Source organism: Cardiocondyla obscurior, linkage group LG06 (assembly GCF_019399895.1).
Source record: "Cardiocondyla obscurior isolate alpha-2009 linkage group LG06, Cobs3.1, whole genome shotgun sequence".
In the NCBI taxonomy this organism is placed as follows: domain Eukaryota; kingdom Metazoa; phylum Arthropoda; class Insecta; order Hymenoptera; family Formicidae; genus Cardiocondyla; species Cardiocondyla obscurior.
Window position 1 is genome coordinate 1,841,439 of NC_091869.1, and position 21,028 is coordinate 1,862,466.

Below are 21,028 nucleotides of genomic sequence, written 5' to 3' on the forward strand. Positions count from 1 at the left end.
CCGCGAGAGTCATTTCGAATCAATCTCGAAGAATTTAAAATTGTACGGTGCAAATGTACCTGACTCGCGGAATTTCAAGACGTGACAACAATACCTTACATCGGTATATTTAATTTGATAACATTTTTGAAATTTAAGAACAAATTCGGAATTAACAATTAATCTACAATTTGAAGAATCTGATTTTAATCGAATTTAATCTCCCAATTATTATAATTAAGTTTGGATAACGCAATTTCTGCGCCCCGATCGAGTTTAAGCTTGCGAGGGAGATTTTCAAGTCAAAGATTGATTAGATTCACGGAGTCTTGCGTACCGCGGAATTAAATATTTATAACCCAACGGAGACAGTCGTGGATTAATCTTAAACGATAGCAAGTATCGGCACGTCGAGGAACATTTCCGATGATCGACTTAGACTTCGGTGATCTATACGGATACTTGATTCCCTATACATGTTAAATGATTAGACAGGAAAGCGGCTACTCGCGTCGTCGCATATCGCGAGAACCTAATTGGATCGCGGATGTGCCTAATCGAACCTAACACGAGAGCAACGGTGATCGTATCTCGGTTTCGAGTAAGCGATCATGAATTATCGATAAGCCGCAAACATGCCCGTCTTATACCTTGTTATCAATGAAGTTACATGTGGGGAACAACGGTGCTAGCTCGCGAAGACAGCGGTCACAGCAAGTCCAACAGCAAGACATAATTCTCTCGAGCACTGATTACGATAGACAGTGACAGATAGGAACACGTGTAGGTACAGCTTAATTAACTCTGCCAGCCACGAAATATATGACTAACATTTTCGAAGAAGCGACATAAATTGTACATTTGCGAATTAAAAAAAATATATTAGTACAAGCGTCTAATTAAATTTTTCGGCCGAGCGCCAACAACGTGGCTTATATACGATTGCTGGTAGTTGCGGGAGAGGTGCGAAAAAATCGCGAAGGTCTGCCTGGGCATATTAATTAATAAATAAAATTTTTAGAAATGTGTACGTGTCTCAGGGGTTATTGTAACCATTGCCGACTCGAAAAATTGAATTTTGCGTTATCTTCGGAAATTCCATTACCCCGCCCAATACAATCAAGCGTTGATTGTCTCGAGTATAATATCGGGTGCGCACGAAACATACGTGCACATATACAACCGTATAAGTAAGCTCTAACTTCGAGTAGGGTCCGAGTCTAGATCCGTCGCTAGACGACAACATCACGTTGCGATACAAAAATTCTCCATTAGCAAAGCAAATACCCCTCAATATTCTTTCTGTTCGCAGACACGACCGAATGGCGAACAAAGAAGGATAAGATTGAAGGACCTCGTCCTGCAGAGCTCTGGCCAATACAAATGCGAAGTCTCTACCGAGGCGCCGTCTTTCGCCACCACTTATCAGACGGCCAATCTGACAGTGATTTGTAAGCATTTATTTCTTTCCTAATTGCGTTATTTAATTACATACTGAAAAAATATCGTAAATATACTCCTATTGCCAACATAAGAATTAATATAAATTAATTACTTATGTTAGATCCTATTTATAAAACGTGCAGTCTCAGTTTTTTCTACAATATACTTATAATATTTAACTGGAGCTATTTATATTAAACTACAAAAATTTTGTAAATTGATTAAAAATGATTCGTGCAATTACTTTTAATAGATTTGATTCCATATATTTTTTGCAGTAAATCGGTAATTATCCGATAATATTCTCTCGTTACACATAAAATTCTACATCATCTCATTAATTTATGAATGCCCAATAGAGGCTCCTGCCTGCCTGTTTGAGTTACCGCCAACAATATCTGCCATTATGGAATATTTATGCATACCTGCGCGCGATAAACTATTTCGGTAATGTCCGCGTGTGTGGCGTGCTGTTTTATTGTAAAATAGTTGTCCACTGGTTTTGCCACCGCCAACCATTCCGCACATCCTCGCGCCATTAATTCGTGTCTTGGATGCTCTCCCATCCAAATATACTTTTTAATTACATACGCATTTACCCATATTGTTGTTTTGTGCATAGATATTTTAATATTAAACGATGTGCGTTCAGTAAAAATATATTTCCATATTTGCAATATCGCGATTTTATTATCACAAGATCTGAGAAATTAAATTTGAAAAAACGCGGGATTTACTTTCTCTGAATAAAAGCTTAATCGCAATAATTATTACAATGCTTATCAAAAAAAAAAAAAAATGTTGCAAATTATTTCAAATAATAAATTGTTATCGAAGAACTTCATATCGTAATATAATATATAAATCTATTATTATTTAACACTTGTAATATATTTTCTTTTATAAAAATAAATGTGTTTTTTAAATATTACTCGGTTACGGATTACAAATATAGATTAAAAAATTCAATGCCCTTTACAAACAAATATACCCACCGATGCACGTGTCTTTTTATATAATTTTGGTAATTCAGACATTAATAGGCAATTAAATGATAAAAGCCGCCTGTGGCCAGCCGAACATTTCACGATAATACACTTACATTGATTTCGTTTGCGTTTCTGCCGTTCTCGACTGCCATTATATCTATATGTTTCAATTAATCGTTTAATTATATGCCTTATAATTTATATGCGAGTCACGTAAAATATACGACCTCGCTCGCGGTTATTAAGCCTCGTTAAAACGACGGTGAGCAACACTAATTTTGCCGATTCAGCAATAAAAATAAAATCGACACCAACAAATAAATCGGCACGATGCTCGATTTTGCCAAGCCGCGGAAGAGAAATAACATTATCGTCAGTAACGCCGTTATCACACCGCCGAGAATCGATCAACGCTGAAATTTATCTTCGCCAAACGCCTCCACTCGCAAACCGCGAGATCGATTAAATTCCGAACCATACGAACACCTCCCTTTTTTCTTTTTCACCGGGCGGCGTGAAAAGCCGGTTTTGGGACGACAGGTGCCGATGAATAGGCTCCCTCGAAAAAATAACGCGTCCGCAATTCTGGCTATCGTTCGCGGCTTTCGATTCTTGACCGTGCTACGTAAATCACCCGCGAGTGACGAGACATGTCCAGGATAAAGCACTGTATACCTATCGACCAGACGAAACTGCCATATCATAGATTGAACGGTGTGGCTGTAAATCTACGAAACATTGAATGCTAGAGAAGGACGTCGGAAATAACTTTGTTCTTCATTTAAACATCGGGTCTCAAGAGTTCGATAAATATTAATCACATTAATTTAAATTTGCTTTTCAAAAACTTCTTTTTTTAATTAAGCATTACACCGGATATTCGTTTTACAACTTAAAATGGCACGCACGATTAAACAACATTATGCAATACAGTTAAACAAATTATCATATTCAGTAAACGTTGTGGAGAAGGAAATAGATATGGTTGTTTGATCCGTTTGATAAATGTACAGTGTTTTAAAACGTGACGAGAAATAGTTGAAAAGGGAAGAAAGAGAACAAAAATTGCAAAAGGAACGGGGCTGTCCAGTTGCAGGCCCTATCGACTATGCGAAATTTGTTTCTGTCTGTGGCAAAAGCTGCAGGAACTATTTTTCCTTCCTTCTTTTGGACCGAAAAAAATGTACATCATTTATCACGATGCATCATCAAAAAAAGGAAAAAAAAAACCATATTTTCGTGAGCCTATCTCCGTTTTTGATTCGCTCGAGTCCAAACTTGCTGGTGCGAATACCGGGGGTGTTATCGCGCAGATTTTGTACATCCCGTGACGGCGATTCAATTGTTTTCTCGCGAACGTCACGTTGTTTCGCGTCATACTCGAAGTGAAATTGATCGAGTCGTTCATCGACGGAGTCTGAATGAAACGAAATAAAATTCTTTTTATGTAAAATTCGTTTTTGTTTAAACGTCGTGTATCGTATGCGTTAACAATATATATATATATATCTATATATTTTTTTTTTTTTTAACTAGAACTCGTTGCAATGAAAATAGTTACGCAAATGCACCCTGTAACGAGAAAAAAGTTTTCGTAAACACGATGACGGTTCGTGTTGATCGATACGGATGGAAAATTACGGAATCGCGACGTTTGCATAAAGTAATTGAAAATTTCGCGTCGGATTAGTTTTGCGATAAATGAAAGACACGTAATTTGTAAATGGCCTTTGTGTCGGCGCGATATTAAAAAAGCAACGCGTACAGCAAAAATATTATTCCGAGATGAATTCCGCGAATATTGCGCGAGATCTTATGGGGGAAATGCAGGGAGAATTGTGTGCAATTATATGCGCTCGCGACGTGAAAATTATTTTTTATTAATTCGAAAAAGTATGAGGCACATTGTCACGCGACTAATAGTAAAGAATTTCACATTGTCGTTAATAATGAGTACTTGGCAAAATTATTAAGGACAAAAGAAGTCAAGTGCACGCTTCATCTCGTCGACAATTTACGAATAAGAATTTAATATTACTTATACTCGAAACATTTCCCTCGGTAAATTTTTACCAAAGCAAACGAGCATAATTTATACAGTTGCGAAAAGCGCGACTCTTGTAGAGCTGGCGCTTTATACCCTTTGGAGCCGCTGATATTTCTCATAATGAAGAGTACATAAAACCGTACGCGTATTTGAACAACATATAAAAGAAGGGCATCCAGAAAAAATGTATAAAACGGCTGGAAATGCATATATCCTCATGAGCGCGAGCAGCTTAATGAAGCGTCTTTCTGTGTCTGGTTTACTAGCTATTCTTCACATTTCTGCGGTCATAAAAAGTCATCTGAATGAGAGCATTGCAGGTAAATGCTCTTTCCAGCTCGTCTATTGTTAGACACTGAGTAGCTGCTCACTTTGTTATTACAACAGCTATTAATTTCACGTTAACTCATAAGTGAATTGTTCCTATTATATGTCACATTAAAAAACGAGGTAAAGAGAATTCAGCAAACAGAAGTTATTCCTTCCGAGATATTAAGCTTGATATTAAATTTGTAAAATCGTGAATTCGTCGCGTACAATTAGCCAATTTTACTACAATTAATTTTTTTAAATGTCATGTATCGCATATTATGCATATGAAATATGCAATTCACGTAAGACAATTCTCATTGCGCATATCGCAAGGCGCTATCTTGGTCATGTAATTTCAGAAATCTCATTAGAACGTCGCAATATGAAAGTATTGCAGATGAAGCAGCGGAAACGTATCCATACCTAATCTAAAAGCATGCCCGAGTGGGATTGCGTTTCCTCGAAAAGATACAAACTCTTGGATTATACATGAGAGGCACCATTGAGGATTTGGTATCCTCTCGATTGTTCATCTTCCACGACACTCTTGCCAACTCTTTCGCTTCTCCTCAACAACATAAGTCGACTAAAAGAAGTCGAATAAAACTTGGTCCTTCTTTTACTCAATTTTAAAAGCGCTTATATTTATTTTTTTTTTTTTAATAATAAAATACGCTGCTTTTATTGTTAGTTAAACTTTAGATTATTATAAGTTTTATAAATTATCGTGAAATTCATTACTCAGAGAATGTATAGTAAATTATTATCGTGTGCTTATTGATTACCGGTAGCACCTAATTAGCGATATATTTCAGTAGTATGTACAGTAATAATGTCAGCCATGTACAGTACAGTCGATCGATATTTCGCAGACAATACCGGAAGTAGATCATTTTCGCTATAGATAGAACAATTCCCCATTATGTTAGACTTCAACTGATCAAACCATTCTCATATTACGCGATTATAATTCCACATGCATTAAATACCTCATTACTTCAGTCTTTCACAGGATCCTAATTATCAAAATTAATTGAAAAACACGATATTAAGAAAAATAAGATGTAATAATTTACTTTTTCGTTTAAAATTTTGAAATTATTCTCTTAATTTTTTAAAATTATCGTTCCATTATTCACGCTTTTATTTTTTTATCAGACCGAATTATTCGGATATTCAAGTATTATTTTTTATCAATAACGAAACCAAATCTTAAATAACGATACAGATAATCGGGATGCTATTGCAATCGTGCTAAATTTCATTTGATTCGCAATCGAACTCAAAATTTTGTCGAAACAATTGCTATTCCTAACATTCGAATTGACGACGAACACTCTGGGAAGCAACGTTCGTTACTTTTTAATCCCATGCGACGTTCAGAACGTTAAATCTTCGTGTGACAAACCGGCGGTTTTAACGGAAGATTAAACGGAAAACATGGCGAAAGTACTGATGTGCACTCGTTGAACGTCGAGTATAATTCTAGCAAAGTGCATAATTGTGATGCAACAAACGCGAACATTACGCACCGCGGCGAGCACTTCGTTGCACTCACGAATTGATTACGGATACTCGATTGGTGGAGGATGCGCCCTAATGAAAATCAGCCTCGAAAAGGCGGGCGCGGATGGGCGTTGGGGAAAATGGGGAACGACCCGTACTCGTGCGCGGATTGATCATTTGTGGCCGACGCGTGATTGCTTAATTAAAGCCGATAGTACTTTCGCGAATGCAATATCGCGCGCGATTTCGTTTCGATAAATGCCAATTTAACTCTCTCCATAATTCGAGCCAGCTATCCGTCGTTGAAAAAAAGTTATTTGCAGCGTGACGGAATGACAAGTGAATCGCCATCAATAAAAATTGGTTAATTGTTTCCAAATTAAAAGATTAACGTCGCGTATCAAGCTTGCGCTTTCACGTCACGCAAAACTGACATCGATTGTTCGCTAAGCTGCATCAACTTAATATACATCGTAAATGACAGTGTAAAGAAAATATTCGCGTATATATTTTTATTACAAATAACAGATTGTTATTTAAATTTTTGCATTAATTTAATTTAACTGTGTGCTTTCTTTTTCCATCATGTTTCCTCGCGTATACGATATTCTCGCCCCTTAGCTGAATGTTAATTGCGAAGCAACTTCCGTAGACCTTATTAAACCGTACCGTCGCCGGACCACGTGGCGAACATAGCCGTGGCACGGTCTTCGGATTCATGTGTCTAATTAACCGTGTCGTGTAATAAGCGCCGAATTCCGAAATAGCGGAAGCAGCTTCCGAAAATTGGATGTAACGAATCGAGGTGGAAATGTCATTTATTACATAAATGGAAAAAAAAAATTTAATGTGACAAAACCATATTTTTTTGCAGCAAGAACTCGATTTTACTACGCAAGCTGCGCCAATGAGTTGGCTCAAGAACTCGCGTAAAAACGTCCGTGCTAACTCAGGTGCATTATCGAATGTTCTTTCCGAAGGGGAAAAAAAAGAAGTTCAACGGAAGCACATACTGAGGGTGCGTGCCGAGCCGTAGGATTCGCCATTTACCCGCGTGCGACGCGGCTTCCGAGCTTTTCGTGAGGCACGTTAGGCGGCACGTAGGAACTCCGAGTCGGATTTATTTAACGAGAGTATAAATGCGCTACAACGCCGCGTTCTTTCGCCGCTTTATCCGCCGCGTATCACCGCGATAAATTAGACCGGCGTGCGCCATTAATTAGCTTTACGCTCCGGAAAATATTCCCCGAGCTGTGCCTTCTCGCTGCCCCGAGTGGCTCCTAGGACTTCCTTTTCCAGGGAAGAATATTTAAATCCTCATGATAAACAAGAATTGTACGCGATACACAGAGATTAAGAACTGAATTAATTCAGCAAAAATAGCCGCGCTAGTTGGTGGGACTTACGGCAGCCTTGTTTGCGTAATAACCGAACGATGTTATTGCCGAAAGTACACACTACACGAATCGCACGCAACAACGAAACGCGATATATGATATTCGCAATAGCGAAATGAGATTCTAATATTATAATATACAGCTTTTGCGAACGGTTTCGTATAATTTGATAATCGACATGTGATATTGATTTCTGGCGTAACGTACAATCGTTACGGCATTATTAAGTGAAAACAGCTAACGATGTTACACCAATATTAGATTTATGCTCATAATTATCCCTTATTTAGACTTATCCCATTAAGTTAATGGAGTTAGAGGCATATTAAGACGGATTAATGCAGAAATTCGAAACAACAAGTGGTATAATTATTTATACGCCACTGAAACAGTGAAATTGCGGTATTTTCTCGAAACCGTGCCAAAAACACGCAATAAAATTGAATGTTATCATCTAATTATAACAATGTATGAAACAATAAAAATCCCTTAATAATGAGCGAGAAGAACTTTGTTGCCTGTTCCCTTTTCTCGCTGACGATAGTAAAGTAATTAATCAGAATTAGCTCCAATCGATTGAACTTTTGCATGCGGTATCTTGGCGGCATTTCAAAAAGGCGCAACCATAAACAAGTTGCAAAAGATAAACGACACTAGATGGGAATTACGAAAAGCTACGTGAAAAGCCCTTATCGATGCATCCTGACCGGCAGATTCTGTCAGAGCATCCTCGTGGCTTTGAGCGATGAGTAAAAAAGAAAGTAGATGAGTCTAGACCGAGTTCTTTCTTCGTGAGACCATCCAGACGGCAGTAATGTGAAACGTGGATGGCGGAAAGAAATTTAGATCGCAGACGAGGAGCCGAAGAACGATCACCGGCGTTCAGAAGCAAGTCTGTTAGATCGCTTACCTCCGATAATGATGAGACAGAATTTCCAATGGGCGCTTCGATATATGACGATCTTCCGTTATTTGAATCAGTCGATTCGAAAAAAGAAATTAAAATAAAAGAAAAAAAAATAATAACAAGTATTTATACAGATTATTCTTTGTAATTGCCATTTTTATAAAATAACGTTCTTGCCAATTTTAATTAATAATTATAATTTTCTTGCAAACTGAAAATTATATTCTAATAATAAGTTAATCTAAATAACCTCTCTAAATGGTGGTTTCTTAATTAATTTTTTCCGACCGAAATACAAGTCTCAAAATCTCGCCTGAGATCTTCTAGAGTCACTCAAGAGCGAAGCGTTTTGAAAATGAAAGAAAACTGTACACAAGACTTTCGAGATAAAATTACAAGAGAGAAGAAAATACAAAGAGAAAAGAGAGAAGGAAAAAAAAAACAAGGAAAGCATCCGTCAAATACAGTGCATGGCGACAAAGAAAACGCATCAAAACGATAAAAGAAGAAAAGGCGCTAGTGAAGTAATGGTGAGACCGTTCGGGATCGAAAAAGGAATGAAGGAGGATGGTGTGAAAAAGGTGCGAAAGAGGGAAGAAGGGAATGAGAAAGAAAAGAAGCGACAGATAAAGGGAAACGTTAGGCCGCGTAAGGGTGGCCAAAAGGATTTGGCGTGTTGCCAGAACCGGTCAATCGACAGTAGATAACCTCCAGACTCATCCTGCACGACGAGAATTCTGCGAGTAAAAAGCTTACGCCGCGGAAGAAAAGAGAGCGAGGGCAAGGGGATCCGGGGGAGATAGAAAAGGTGGAGAGAAAGCGATATCAAAGGGAAGTCAGCTCGCAAGTCACGCTGGGTTTCAGCCTCGATACGTCTTAAGCTGATTTCTGGGCGGCTGTATTAAAATCTGGCAAGCAGCAATAGCCAGATTTTGCGACCATTTTGCCAAGTTTTGTTTCTAAAATCTACACGACTATAAATACAATAATAATTGTTACTGTAATTAAATTATAAATTTAAAAAAAAATCTAAAGGCTTAAAAAAATTAAAAAATTCGAAGTAATAAATGTTCGTTTTTTAAATAATAATTAATCTTATATATGTATATGATAAAGAAAAAATTTGTACGTCGTAGACAAATATATATAACGTGCCATAAAAGCAGCAAAATCTGCAAGACAAAACCCAGAACGAGTCAAATTAAATTCCCTGGAGATATTCATTTCACGAAGAAGAAAAAGAGAGGGGACTCTTTTCCTACCTTAATATAATACTCGCGCGAATTTTCAACAAAGATAGAGAGAAGGCTTTTTGAAGTAGTAAAGATGTCGAACATAGTCAAAGATTGAATTTTCGACCGGGGCTACACACAAGAAAGATATTCCCCTCGGAGCTTCAGTACGTCAGATAAGTAAGTGGATAAATTTCTACCGAGGGCCGCGGAAGTAAGACCGACGAAAGAAAAGTTCGACAAGATGGAAACGGATCCGAGGAAGCAGATATAACCAAGTGTAGGAATGAAGACATAAGATTACAATTTGCACCCTGTTAACCTTTTGATCTCATTCTAATTTTTCAAGAAATTTTCCTTCTCAGAAATTCCTCTTTTTACATAGTTATCTTTGTCTTACAAAATAACAAATTATTGTTCAACGCTGAAAAGATATATTTAACATTTCACATTAATTTAACGTGAAATATTTGTCGAAGGATATTTCATCGAGAATAAAGATCTGTAATCTAGCATAATCGAAACGAGAAAAAGGGAGAATGTTAAAAAAAGAAGGAAGAGCTTTGAATCGCGACAACTATCGACCGTGAAAGCTCTTGAATCTGAAATGTCTGAAACGTTGAAACATAAGACCAGAAAGACGATGGACGGTCAAAGATCGAACTTTGGAACCCTCTTGGTTGGTGGTAAAAGAAAGATAGGAAAAAAAAAACGAGAGACAACGGGGACGATGAAGGGAAGAAAAAAGGGAGGAAAAGACGGCTGGAAATCCGAGAGTTACGAGGACAGGGCCGATATCTGAGTGGATAAATTCCCGACAAAAGAGCCGCCGCCGTTAGAAAAGACGAGAGGTGGGAGAAATGTAAAAAGGTGTTCGAGACATGCAGGAAAAGTCGACGGGGCTGGCGGGATGAGAGATGCGAGATGACGTAAACGTGGAACGAAGGAGGAAGATGAAAACGATGAAATCCGGTGCGCTTCCCCGTCTCTGCTTACTAATACAGCCCAGCCATATGCTGCGTAATATCACGATTTCTATGATAACGATATCTGCTCTTTCTCTTTATCCCTTTCTCTCTCGCGCCCAGAGAAACTTTGAACTCATTCCGGAGAGACGAGAGAGAGAGAGAGAGAGAGATTATGTACCCGGCGACAGATAAGTGTACTCCGGGTGCGCTTATCTCGATTTAAGGGGGATATTCACTAGTCGCGGTACACTTGTATTTACTTTCGCGTTTATTTATCATGCTGATGAGGAAAGGCACCCAGCTTATCGCGAGCGCGACGGAATTTTGTTGTATGTGTATGTAACCCGCGCACAGCCGTAGCACCTGATCCCGACGTTCCGAAATTCCTCGAGATTATCTTGAGACCCTTATTTGGAATTCTGGGACCCCCAAGGTCCCGATTTTCTTCCCTAAAGTCATAACCGAGATTCCGACGTTGGACACGAGAGATAATGCGAATCTTTTATCTTGCAACATACGCTGGAATAAATTGCTTTCTTCTCGCAAACTACACTCCCGCGTTTGATAGCAGGTTCGATAAAATATACCGTTACATATCCTGTTTAATTTATATAGAGAGTAACAATGTTAGACCGAGCGTAGTTCTCTATGTGCGACACTATGTAGAAACATAGGTTACATAAGTTGAGATGATTGAATTAAACGCGAACCGACGCAGTTGCTTCCCAATATTAACTCGATTTGCGACGTGTATTCCGTGAATTTGTTGTAGCACGAGAAACAATGAGTATATACATACATTTAGAGGAAAGCGAGAGCAGACGTGACTGCAAACGTACAGGTTTAACTGAACGTAAAGACAAATTTGTGTAAGTTATGGTATCTCCGTCTTAATCTCATCATTCCTTATTATTATAATTAATTTTCTTAACTCAAACTGGCATTTAATCTTTTTTGTTTAGTTAGCAATTAAGGTACTAATTAAAAACTATAAAAAGATAATAATTAAAATATTTTACCGGCATTCTAACTACGTTTATTACAATTCAACGGCGAAATTAACTTCGCCTCTTAATTTGCGAAGATCGACTGGTTTATTAAAGGCGCTCTTTTTCCTTTGGATAAGGCTGTAGAAGCTGCAATTTATCTCTCGTCGAGTTCAACAAGAAACGTGGCGCATACTCGCCGTGCCTTCTTGTAACAGCTCGACGGAGCTTTTCGCGAAAATTTAACATTCACCCTCGTTTCGCCGCACTTTGCAACTTCCTCCCGTGGTGCTGCGGCGGCTCGCGAAAAGACGCTCGGGATATTCGCGTGCGGAAACCCGCGAGATGCGCCCATGACTTTCTCTATCTACCTATCTATCTATCTATCTGGCTTTCTGTCTTCTTCCTTTTCTCAGACAAATAGCAAAAGGAGATACTACAGAGGATAAGGGGGGAAAGATCGGACCGAATCTCTTCGAAGCGTCTACTACGATTGAACGCGATGTTTCCGCTCGAATAAACCGCAAGACCGGCCCACAATCGTAGCCTTAGACAGAAATCCGTGGCCCCAAATATCGACGAGCATACTTGCTTTCGTGCGAAAATTTGCGAGAACCTTAGAATCTCCGCGTGAATTCATTTTCCGATGAAATTCTTACGAGTGAATGGTATACGAACGGATACGAATATCGAAATCACGGTTAATAAAATTCGTCAGATTTCAAACTTGTTGAATTATTTAAAATTAATTTAATTATTTTCTTAACGTTTATTTGCCTAAACGTTTTAATTTTTTTTTTCTTTCAATAACGATCGACAATTGTATAAAGTTATATATGAATTTTCGTCTTCGATTCTAATTTTTAATAAACAGTTTTCTGAAGCGACGTGTTGGTTGGGACATCCTGTATATATCCTATATTGGCAACTGTATGGATCGAAGTATTTAATCGGATATGTAGGTAACATTGCTTTCCGTGATTAAGAGCAGTTCTCGCTGGGTCAAAGGGGCAGTCTCGTAATCAGCCGCTATGTACGCAAATCTGTATCATTGCCTACTGGAATATTAAGATCGACGATGTACGAGATAGTCACCTAATAATCTATCAGACACGATAATTTGAAACGTTCAAAGGGATCGGCATCCATAATATCGTTTGCTATTTCCATATCGATCAATTAGTTAACAATAATAATTGGTACATCTCGTAACGCAATTATTGAAATTATTTAAATTGAATACGCGACGCGATGTAAAATTTATTATAAAATAGCTAATAAAAACATATAGTAAACGTATTATATAAAATAAGTACAGTAAATCATAATTGTAACTCAGAAAAATTATACTTTTAGATATCGTGAAGCGTTCGTGTAACAAGTGTACATTTCTACGTGAATCTGATATATTTAAGGAATGTTATTATACTAGCTCGGCACAGACGGAGTGGGAAAATTAATTTCGCCGGGGTGTTGCAAAAGAAACGCTTGCTGGGAAATTGAAATGATTGAAGAACCAATTGGTACGCTCGGGGATTGTAATACCCTTGAGTAAACGTACCGTGCGCGCTTTGTAGTTGTAATATTTCACGTTCCGATACTTTCCCCTTATATAAAGCAAGCGATAAACGCGAGGATGCTTCGACTAAAGATAAATCCTTAGCTTCTGTAAATTTAGAAGCCTATTTTCAAATTGTTTGCACGAGTTATAAAAATTTCCTCTCCAACAAATTTAACTGTTAGACGTAGAAATAAATTCTAAAAAAATGTTAAGTCAACTTTATATTCGTGTTACGCGAAAATTGGTAATGACTTTTTTATTTTAGCTGGATTTGAATTGTATTTTTTTTTTATTTATTAAACTCCTAACTTATTAATCTTGTGTTGTTATCATTCCGATGAAATACGATCTCCTGTGAGCAGCAAGGAAGAAAACCAGAACGGTGTAAATGCCAAGCGGCAACTACTTGGAGAGAAAATTTATATGTTTCTCTACTTAACCTGAAAATAGCACTGTAGATTCTCTGAAACATGAGTAAGTAAATCACAAAGATAATAGCACTAAAACATTGTACTTTCCCTGGAATTCTCATTTCGCTCAAATATAACTACTACCACCATTAAAAACTTCTTAATAGAAATGCATCCTTATTAATTAACCTACGATGCACGTTATAAATAAACTTTAATTACTGCATAGCAAAAAATTAAATTGTATTATTTTCTCCGCAATTTTGGCATCTAAATTTTTTCATAATCAAGGATTAAAATATTCAGTCATATCGATCAGTTTGATTTAAAGAGCGTTACCGTTGTATTTTTAAAACATAAAGTACCGGAAGATGCAATTGACAAATATAGATATTCGAATGTACCCGATAGACAAAACGGATGTCGCAAACATGATATCAGCTTCTTATGAATAAGTCGCTTAAGTAAACGATTGATTCTGCCCGAAGGAAAAGAACGAGATATATTGCACGTATAAGACGTAAAGATTAGCATCTCATCGATTCGCGTGTCGCCCGATACCGCATTACATTGAACACATTAATCTTGCGCATTGTCGTAAAACGCCGAAGTATTCCCATTTTCCGGCCAATACGCATATACATACGTATCTATGTACATACGTTATAACGACGTTCCAGCATGCACGCGTACCTTGGAGTATCGTAAATATTCATGAGGCCATAAATATTCATGCCAGCCCCGTTCAAAGGGAATCGTTTAAAGAAGGAAAAACCGAGAGAAACGACATCGGGCTTCTTCCAGAGATATATCTCTCTCTTATCTAGTGTCACTCGAAACGAAGAAACTTAGGTCTCAGAGGTGAATTTAGATGATGGGACGTATTTTTGACGCATCGTCACTGTTCCAATAAAAAGCGTATTGCAACTGGTTTACGATTTATCGCGTACTATCAGCTCCGATAACAAATGACCGGCATTATTTTTACGATAAGTGTGAATTATTAACTGCGCTAGTCAATTTTAAATGAACGAGATCTCCCCTCTTGTACGAATACGCCTCGCAATAAACGTAAACATTCGGCAGTTTGGCCCATTACGTTTTTCTATCGACCCATTATCTCGTTGTACAGTCGCCGTTATGACCGAAATAGAACAAGAGGAAGCTAAGCTTAGGAAGTGGGTGCCCACCCACGATGCCATACACGTTTTAACCTAAGAAGCGTAAGGGATCCTTGAAACCCGTTGTTGAAGAAAATTCATTTCCTCGACTACGATCGTACGAGCGTGTTACAGCCTGGTCTGTGGAATACCGGGGGTGAATGCCGACAGGGAGGAGGTTGCAAGGAAAACAAGGTACTGCAACTACCAGCCGCAACATGCAGTATTGTGGAATACGAATTTAACCATCGTTGGTTTGCGAATTTCGCTGAAACGCGAAAGCCAAAGAGATCGCTACCACGGGAGATAAGACGGACACATTGCGCTGCAAATGCTGCCACCGAGTCTTAATTTTGCAGATTCAAAGAAAAAAACGTAAAATAGAAAGAGGCTAATTATGCGCAATTAAAACCGTGTAAGTAGGTAGATAGATACGAATTTAATTATGAAAGTGTACCTAACAGTTTTTTTTTTTCTTTTTTTTTTGCAGATGTCAACAAAATTGAGATTTTTATAAGTAATACTTAAATATTCAAATAATAATTTAATATTCCAAATTTTTATTGATAATGTATAAATTCAATATTATATTTGCAATACGAGCCGATACTGCATCGGTGTCGCAATCACGTGTCGCGATAATCAACAACGCTGTGTAATCTGTATAAAATTGAAAATACGAGAGATATATATTCATACGCATAATCCTTTCGCTTGCTGCCTTCGTAAAGTTTTAATTGCTAATTAAATCAATGTATGTCAGTGAGTTATATTGTGTCGGTTGCGCTACTACGCAAACCTAATTCAACAGCAATTAGTTGTGCGTCACGTATCACGCACCACTTTACTTTTCGCAACAATACGTACTGCCTAAATGATTGTGGAACATTTGCGATATACGTTTTACTTAAAATAACGCGATAAACAGCAAAATAATATTACTACACCGGGTAAAAATGTGAATATAAAACAAACATATAAAAAAAATGAGTCCATTTCCATCGAAAATCGTAGAAATGTTTTCGTACAATTTTTATTCACAATTCATGTAAATTTATATACATATCATATTTTTTTATTTTTTTTTTTTTGCAATGTACTTGCAATTTCTAGCTCGAAAATACCGCGACAGCCTCTAATATAAAAACAACTAAAGAAATAATATGCAATCTTAAAATCTCGGGACAATTGCACTGTTGCGCTGTATCGTTTTACTTTCAAATTTATGTGCAAATCAACAGCGAATAGATTATCTTCGTCGATCGTATCTCCCAATATTTTTGTCCGCGTTCACACGGATTTATGCGGACAGCGGTCTACGCCGGCGAATTAATTGGATTAAATCGCCCGCAGTTTAATATTCATTTCATGCCTTATAGAGACGCCGTGAAGCTCGCAATCCGTATAAATTGCAGTGCCTTCAAAAAGCAATTTCATTTTGTACGTGAAGTTACCACGGAATATGAAAGCAAGCTATCTTCTCCCGACAACCCTCTCAATTAGGAACCTAACTCTCGTAGAAATTATTATACCAGAAAATGTTCGGAGCGACGAAGACTCAGAATTACTATGGGTAAGCATATGACGAGAAGAGTGAATTTTTGGCATAAAATAAAGTTTTTTGACTCGCAGCGATATGCCCGGAAAAAAACCTGTCTCTTGTTACTCTAGATATTGCTGACAGATCCGCTCTCACCATTCTATGTTATAATTCGCATTCTTTTTTTTTTTTTTTTAAGGCAAGAATACACCAGGGATATACTGGAACAAATCGCGAAGCTTTATGTCAAAGAGCTGGTATTCAAAAAATTATTTTTAATTTATTACTTTATTCTATTAAATTTTATTAATTGATATTTTCATAAACGTGCGATTGTAGCGAAAAACGAGAGCAATTTTTAATGTGGCGCAATATAGTATATACATGAGTTTGCCGTTATGCATATTAAATTCTCAGAAAAAATAAAGAAGAAAATATAAAGTTGTACCGTGGCTGCAATAACCCTCTGTAATTACGCGCTTAAATCACTGTCGGCGGAGTTATTGCAGCGGAATACTTTCCGCGCGGCCGAATGCGCTAGCGAATGCTCGAATCTTGGCAGGGCGTCAGGTTATCCAACTTTCTGCAATCCTGACAAATTTCTTTTCCTCCCTTCTCGATTTTGGTACGCGCATTATTTCCGATTCACTGTGAAAATCGATGACGCGACTACTTGCCCGACGTTCGAAACTTCGAAAAACGTTTAACTTACCGCAAACATGAGATCAGCAGACTTTCGGGGCAGTGACATACAAAGCTAAAGCTAAAGAAAAATTATATAAAACGAACTACCACATATGTGCCAAAATAGGTTTTAGATTTTCATCAAGCTAAAAGCGTAAGCTTTTTCGTTACCCGTGTACCAACAATGAACTAATCTTTAATAAATGAATTATAAATAACCAATTTTATTTTATCACTCTTTTCATCTTTGCTTTAAAAATTTATACATTCAGTTAGCCATCAATTCACTTCTAGAGTTAATTAAAAATTCTTGTTAAAGTATGCATTTATAAATTGTATGTGTTTCTATCTTTTTTTTTCCTCTATTTCTCCCTGATTTATGCACTTTATCTTAATTAATTCCATGCGGTTTCAACTTTGTTTGATAAATGTTTTTTTTTATCAATTAATTAATTTATTTGTTAATTAATTTTTTTTTTTTGCATGACTTAATATGCTTTTAACCATTCGTTTAAAATGTAAGCGACGCACGCGTGCATAACTATAAAATTTCAAACAATTGCCTTCAAATCTACTACAAATTTCTAGCTTAATAAAATTCAGATCGGCTCTCGTCGAGTATCGTCACGAGTGAAATTCTACGGAAGAAACCGGCAATCTCAACGAAATAATTGGCCTCATTACGGACTTAATGCGCGTCGAAATTGTGATGGCGGAACTTTCGGTGGCATATGCTCGCGATCCAACGCAGCGTCGATTTTCCAACACGCTTTTCCCGCGATCTCTCGAAAATTTCCATCTACCTTTCTCCATTCGCGATGCTCTTTCACGCCCTTTTCAGTCTTCCGCTCGCTACGTTGCATCCGACGTAAAATCGACAGCGGCGCCGGTCGAGGGATTCCCGGCGCGTGACGCGCTCCGAAATTCTGGGTTTTAATTGCGTCCCGGATATTTTGGGGGAAGAGAGGACGGAAGGTATTAATGGACCGAATCCGAGGCGGAGCTGCAGCGCGGCGCAACGTACTGGTGCAACGCGTGCACTCGGACAACAGGGCGGATGTTTAATTGAGCATTCGGTCGCGCCCGCCCGAACGCGAATGTCTCTCATAATCCGGCGTGCCAATTAACGCTATTAGAGACATCGAGCGCGCCAGCACGCACCCGGCCGACAGCGGTGAACGATAAATCCGATAATTGATTGTGGATCGACGCGTGTGCGACGACTTGTTACGAAAAATCCACGGCTTAGAATTATCTAGTGAAAGCGGGTCATCGTTAGTGAAAACTCTCGAGAATAACATTTAAAAAGTAACTAAAGAATTTACATTACAATAATGAGATTGCAGTTTTATGTCGCCTTGTCATTCTACCTCTCACATATATTTTATGCGGAAAAAAAAGGATACTTTTTTCTGTTAAAATAAATTGCATTAGATACTATGAATTCACGTTAAATTTGCTATTATTTAGGCAATAAACTATTAAACACTCGCGTATAAATTACGCGATAGTATTTCGAAAGCATAACAGTTACCACGTTGGATTTAATTATTAGTCCACTGGGTGATTAATTGCCCGGAGAATTATGGCTCTTGGCTATTGTCCCGCTGTAAACACACGCGGTATTCCATGTCAAACGCGAGTAAATTTTAGTAATTTTTCGCTTCATCGGTCACAAGCGCGACCATTTCAATCGATTCTGCCATTGCGCCCTAATTTCATTTATCATGAATTGAATGCAGAACGCTCGTATCAATTGTTACTTCGACTTTCTCGTCTCCATAATCTTTCGGAGTATTACTCGCGAGTCATTGTGTGAATCGCACGTAACAATTGGCACAGGCGGTCTCGATGCGGTTCTTCGTTTAATTACGATCGGGAAAAGTCACGTGTTCGATCTAATTGAAAATTAATCCGCCTCGTGCTGAGCGACGCAATCGCGAAAACGCGCGAAACTTATCTATTCTAGTGTGTCGCCAGAGGATCGTTTCAATAAAGTAAATGGGAATTCAAACCGCGTCGATCGAGGAAGAAATACGAAAGAAAATACAAGTTGAGAACTTGTCGAAAATCGCCCGTAATGTAATCGGACTCGTGTCGAAGTAAAACTCAACACCGCTCCATCATTCACTATTCATCATCGATGTGTACAGACTCGCGGAATTACCTATCTGAATTTGATTTATTTTGCCGGAATTCTATTTTGCTTAATAAGAAAAAGAGCTCTCATCCATCTCAGCGTTCGCAACTTGCGGCCCATCGTTCAAAGGTTAAATTCATTATTCGCAAAGGCTGTTTCAACCATTTGTAAATTATTACAAATAAACTCTCGGATACATTGTACGTTTGCGAGCGCTTTGTGATACACGTGTCGCACGGTTCGTCCTGCCGAAGCACGTTGATGCGTTAAAAATTCATCCCGCGTTCCTCTAAACTCGCGCCTTATAAAACGAAAGAACCCCCGAATCCGTTCCTACCCTTGTTCCACCTATCTCCTCGAGGATAGAGCGAACGAACGCGGCGAACTCCGAGTAATAGTCGAAAGTTTATAGAGTCTAACCGGAGGAAAGTAACTGGTTTATGGGAAAACTTTCGCCACGTCCTCACACGGAAAATTTACGTTCACAGCACCTCCGGAGAGGGGACCGGAAATCACAGGCCTGTCCTCGCACTACGCCGTCGGCGAGAACGTGACTGCCAACTGCAGTGCCTGGCCGTCCGTGCCTAAGGCCAATCTACGTTGGACCATCAACGACGAACCGGTAAAGTACCTTTCCGCATCCCCGGCACTAGTCAACTTCCCCGAGGCCTCGTTCGCTGTACCGGTGTATTGCACCGGCAGCGTGTACGTGCTCGCCCCGGCTGCGGAAAACGGTTTCTGTGTTCTTTAGATCGCGAGTTTATACAGCCATGCTAGTTTATCTTTGCGTGGAGAAAGAGCCGAAAGTGAACCAAGCCGTTGCTCCAGTTACACTTTGTTACATTTCCTTAAAGACTAAATTAATACACGCACGAAAGCTCTCAATTAATAAGAAACTCGACAGGCAACAGCGGTGTAGCTGAGTTTGAATCCCTTTCGCTGGGGAGTAATCCAAGAAACATTTTAATTCAAATATTGAAAAGCTAAGAAAATTTGTAATTCGACACTTCGTGTTTCAAGTAACGAGGGGATGTAAATCTAACACGTCATTTTCGAAGTAAAGACCAAATTTGAAAAAAAAACTATTTTGTCCTGTCTCAAATTAAATCGAATCGAATTTATTGTTGCCGCTTTTCCGCAATACGAATTTATTCTCTCGCTTGGTTTGCTTCGTTTAATTTTTATTATTTTTATTTAATTTTTTTTTCTATTTTTATATACAATTTTTATTTTATTATTTTTTTTACACATTTTTATTACTATTATTTTTAAGCATGTAATATATTTTTCTCTAATATAAAAAACGCATTGTAAAAAAAAGCATGTGACTTACCAATCTGCATGAGCATCAGCAAAGTTGAACATATTGCCAGTGACTGTAACATAAATTAAAAAAAAATTATATTGATTGATGTATTCAGTGGGGAAAAAAAAATACGTATTTCTAATTTATTCTTTAATTAAATAAATAAAAATAAAGTTATCCATTAATGAAACAGAGCTAAAAATTTTATATCTAATGAGAAATTAATGTCAAGTCGGAGATTTGAGATTCTGTTTAATTTGCAATTGGGATCTTTTGAAAAATAGCGTACGCGAAACGTGTCTGTCCTGTCCTTAACAGGAAAGTTGGAGCACCCTACATGTACACACAACGGAATTGATTGGATAGGTACACGCGTATACACTCCGATCTCGCCGGTAAGCTGCTTTCGCGGCGAAATCTGATTTCGTGTAAAGCGATAGTGTCCGCGCACGGAGACACTG

General features: G+C 38.1%; 1 protein-coding gene and 1 long non-coding RNA gene across 3 annotated transcripts in view; one reads left to right on the top strand and one right to left on the bottom strand.

Annotated features, from left to right (window-relative positions):
- The window catches only part of LOC139103460 (uncharacterized), a 159,299-nt gene that overhangs the window by 104,562 nt on the left and 33,709 nt on the right, over positions 1–21,028 (top strand). Inside the window, exons 3-4 of the mRNA XM_070658151.1 lie at positions 1,292–1,430; positions 19,750–19,883. Coding sequence (XP_070514252.1) covers positions 1,292–1,430; positions 19,750–19,883 — 273 coding nt within the window. The remainder of the gene's footprint in view (positions 1–1,291; positions 1,431–19,749; positions 19,884–21,028) is intronic.
- Positions 1–21,028, bottom strand: part of LOC139103461 (uncharacterized) — a 58,174-nt gene that overhangs the window by 19,916 nt on the left and 17,230 nt on the right. Inside the window, exon 2 of one of the 2 annotated variants that reach the window (XR_011545892.1) lies at positions 20,595–20,637. This is a non-coding gene — a long non-coding RNA (uncharacterized lncRNA). Of the gene's footprint in view, positions 1–20,477; positions 20,638–21,028 lie in introns of those variants that run through there. The other variant, XR_011545893.1, reaches the window with a different exon arrangement.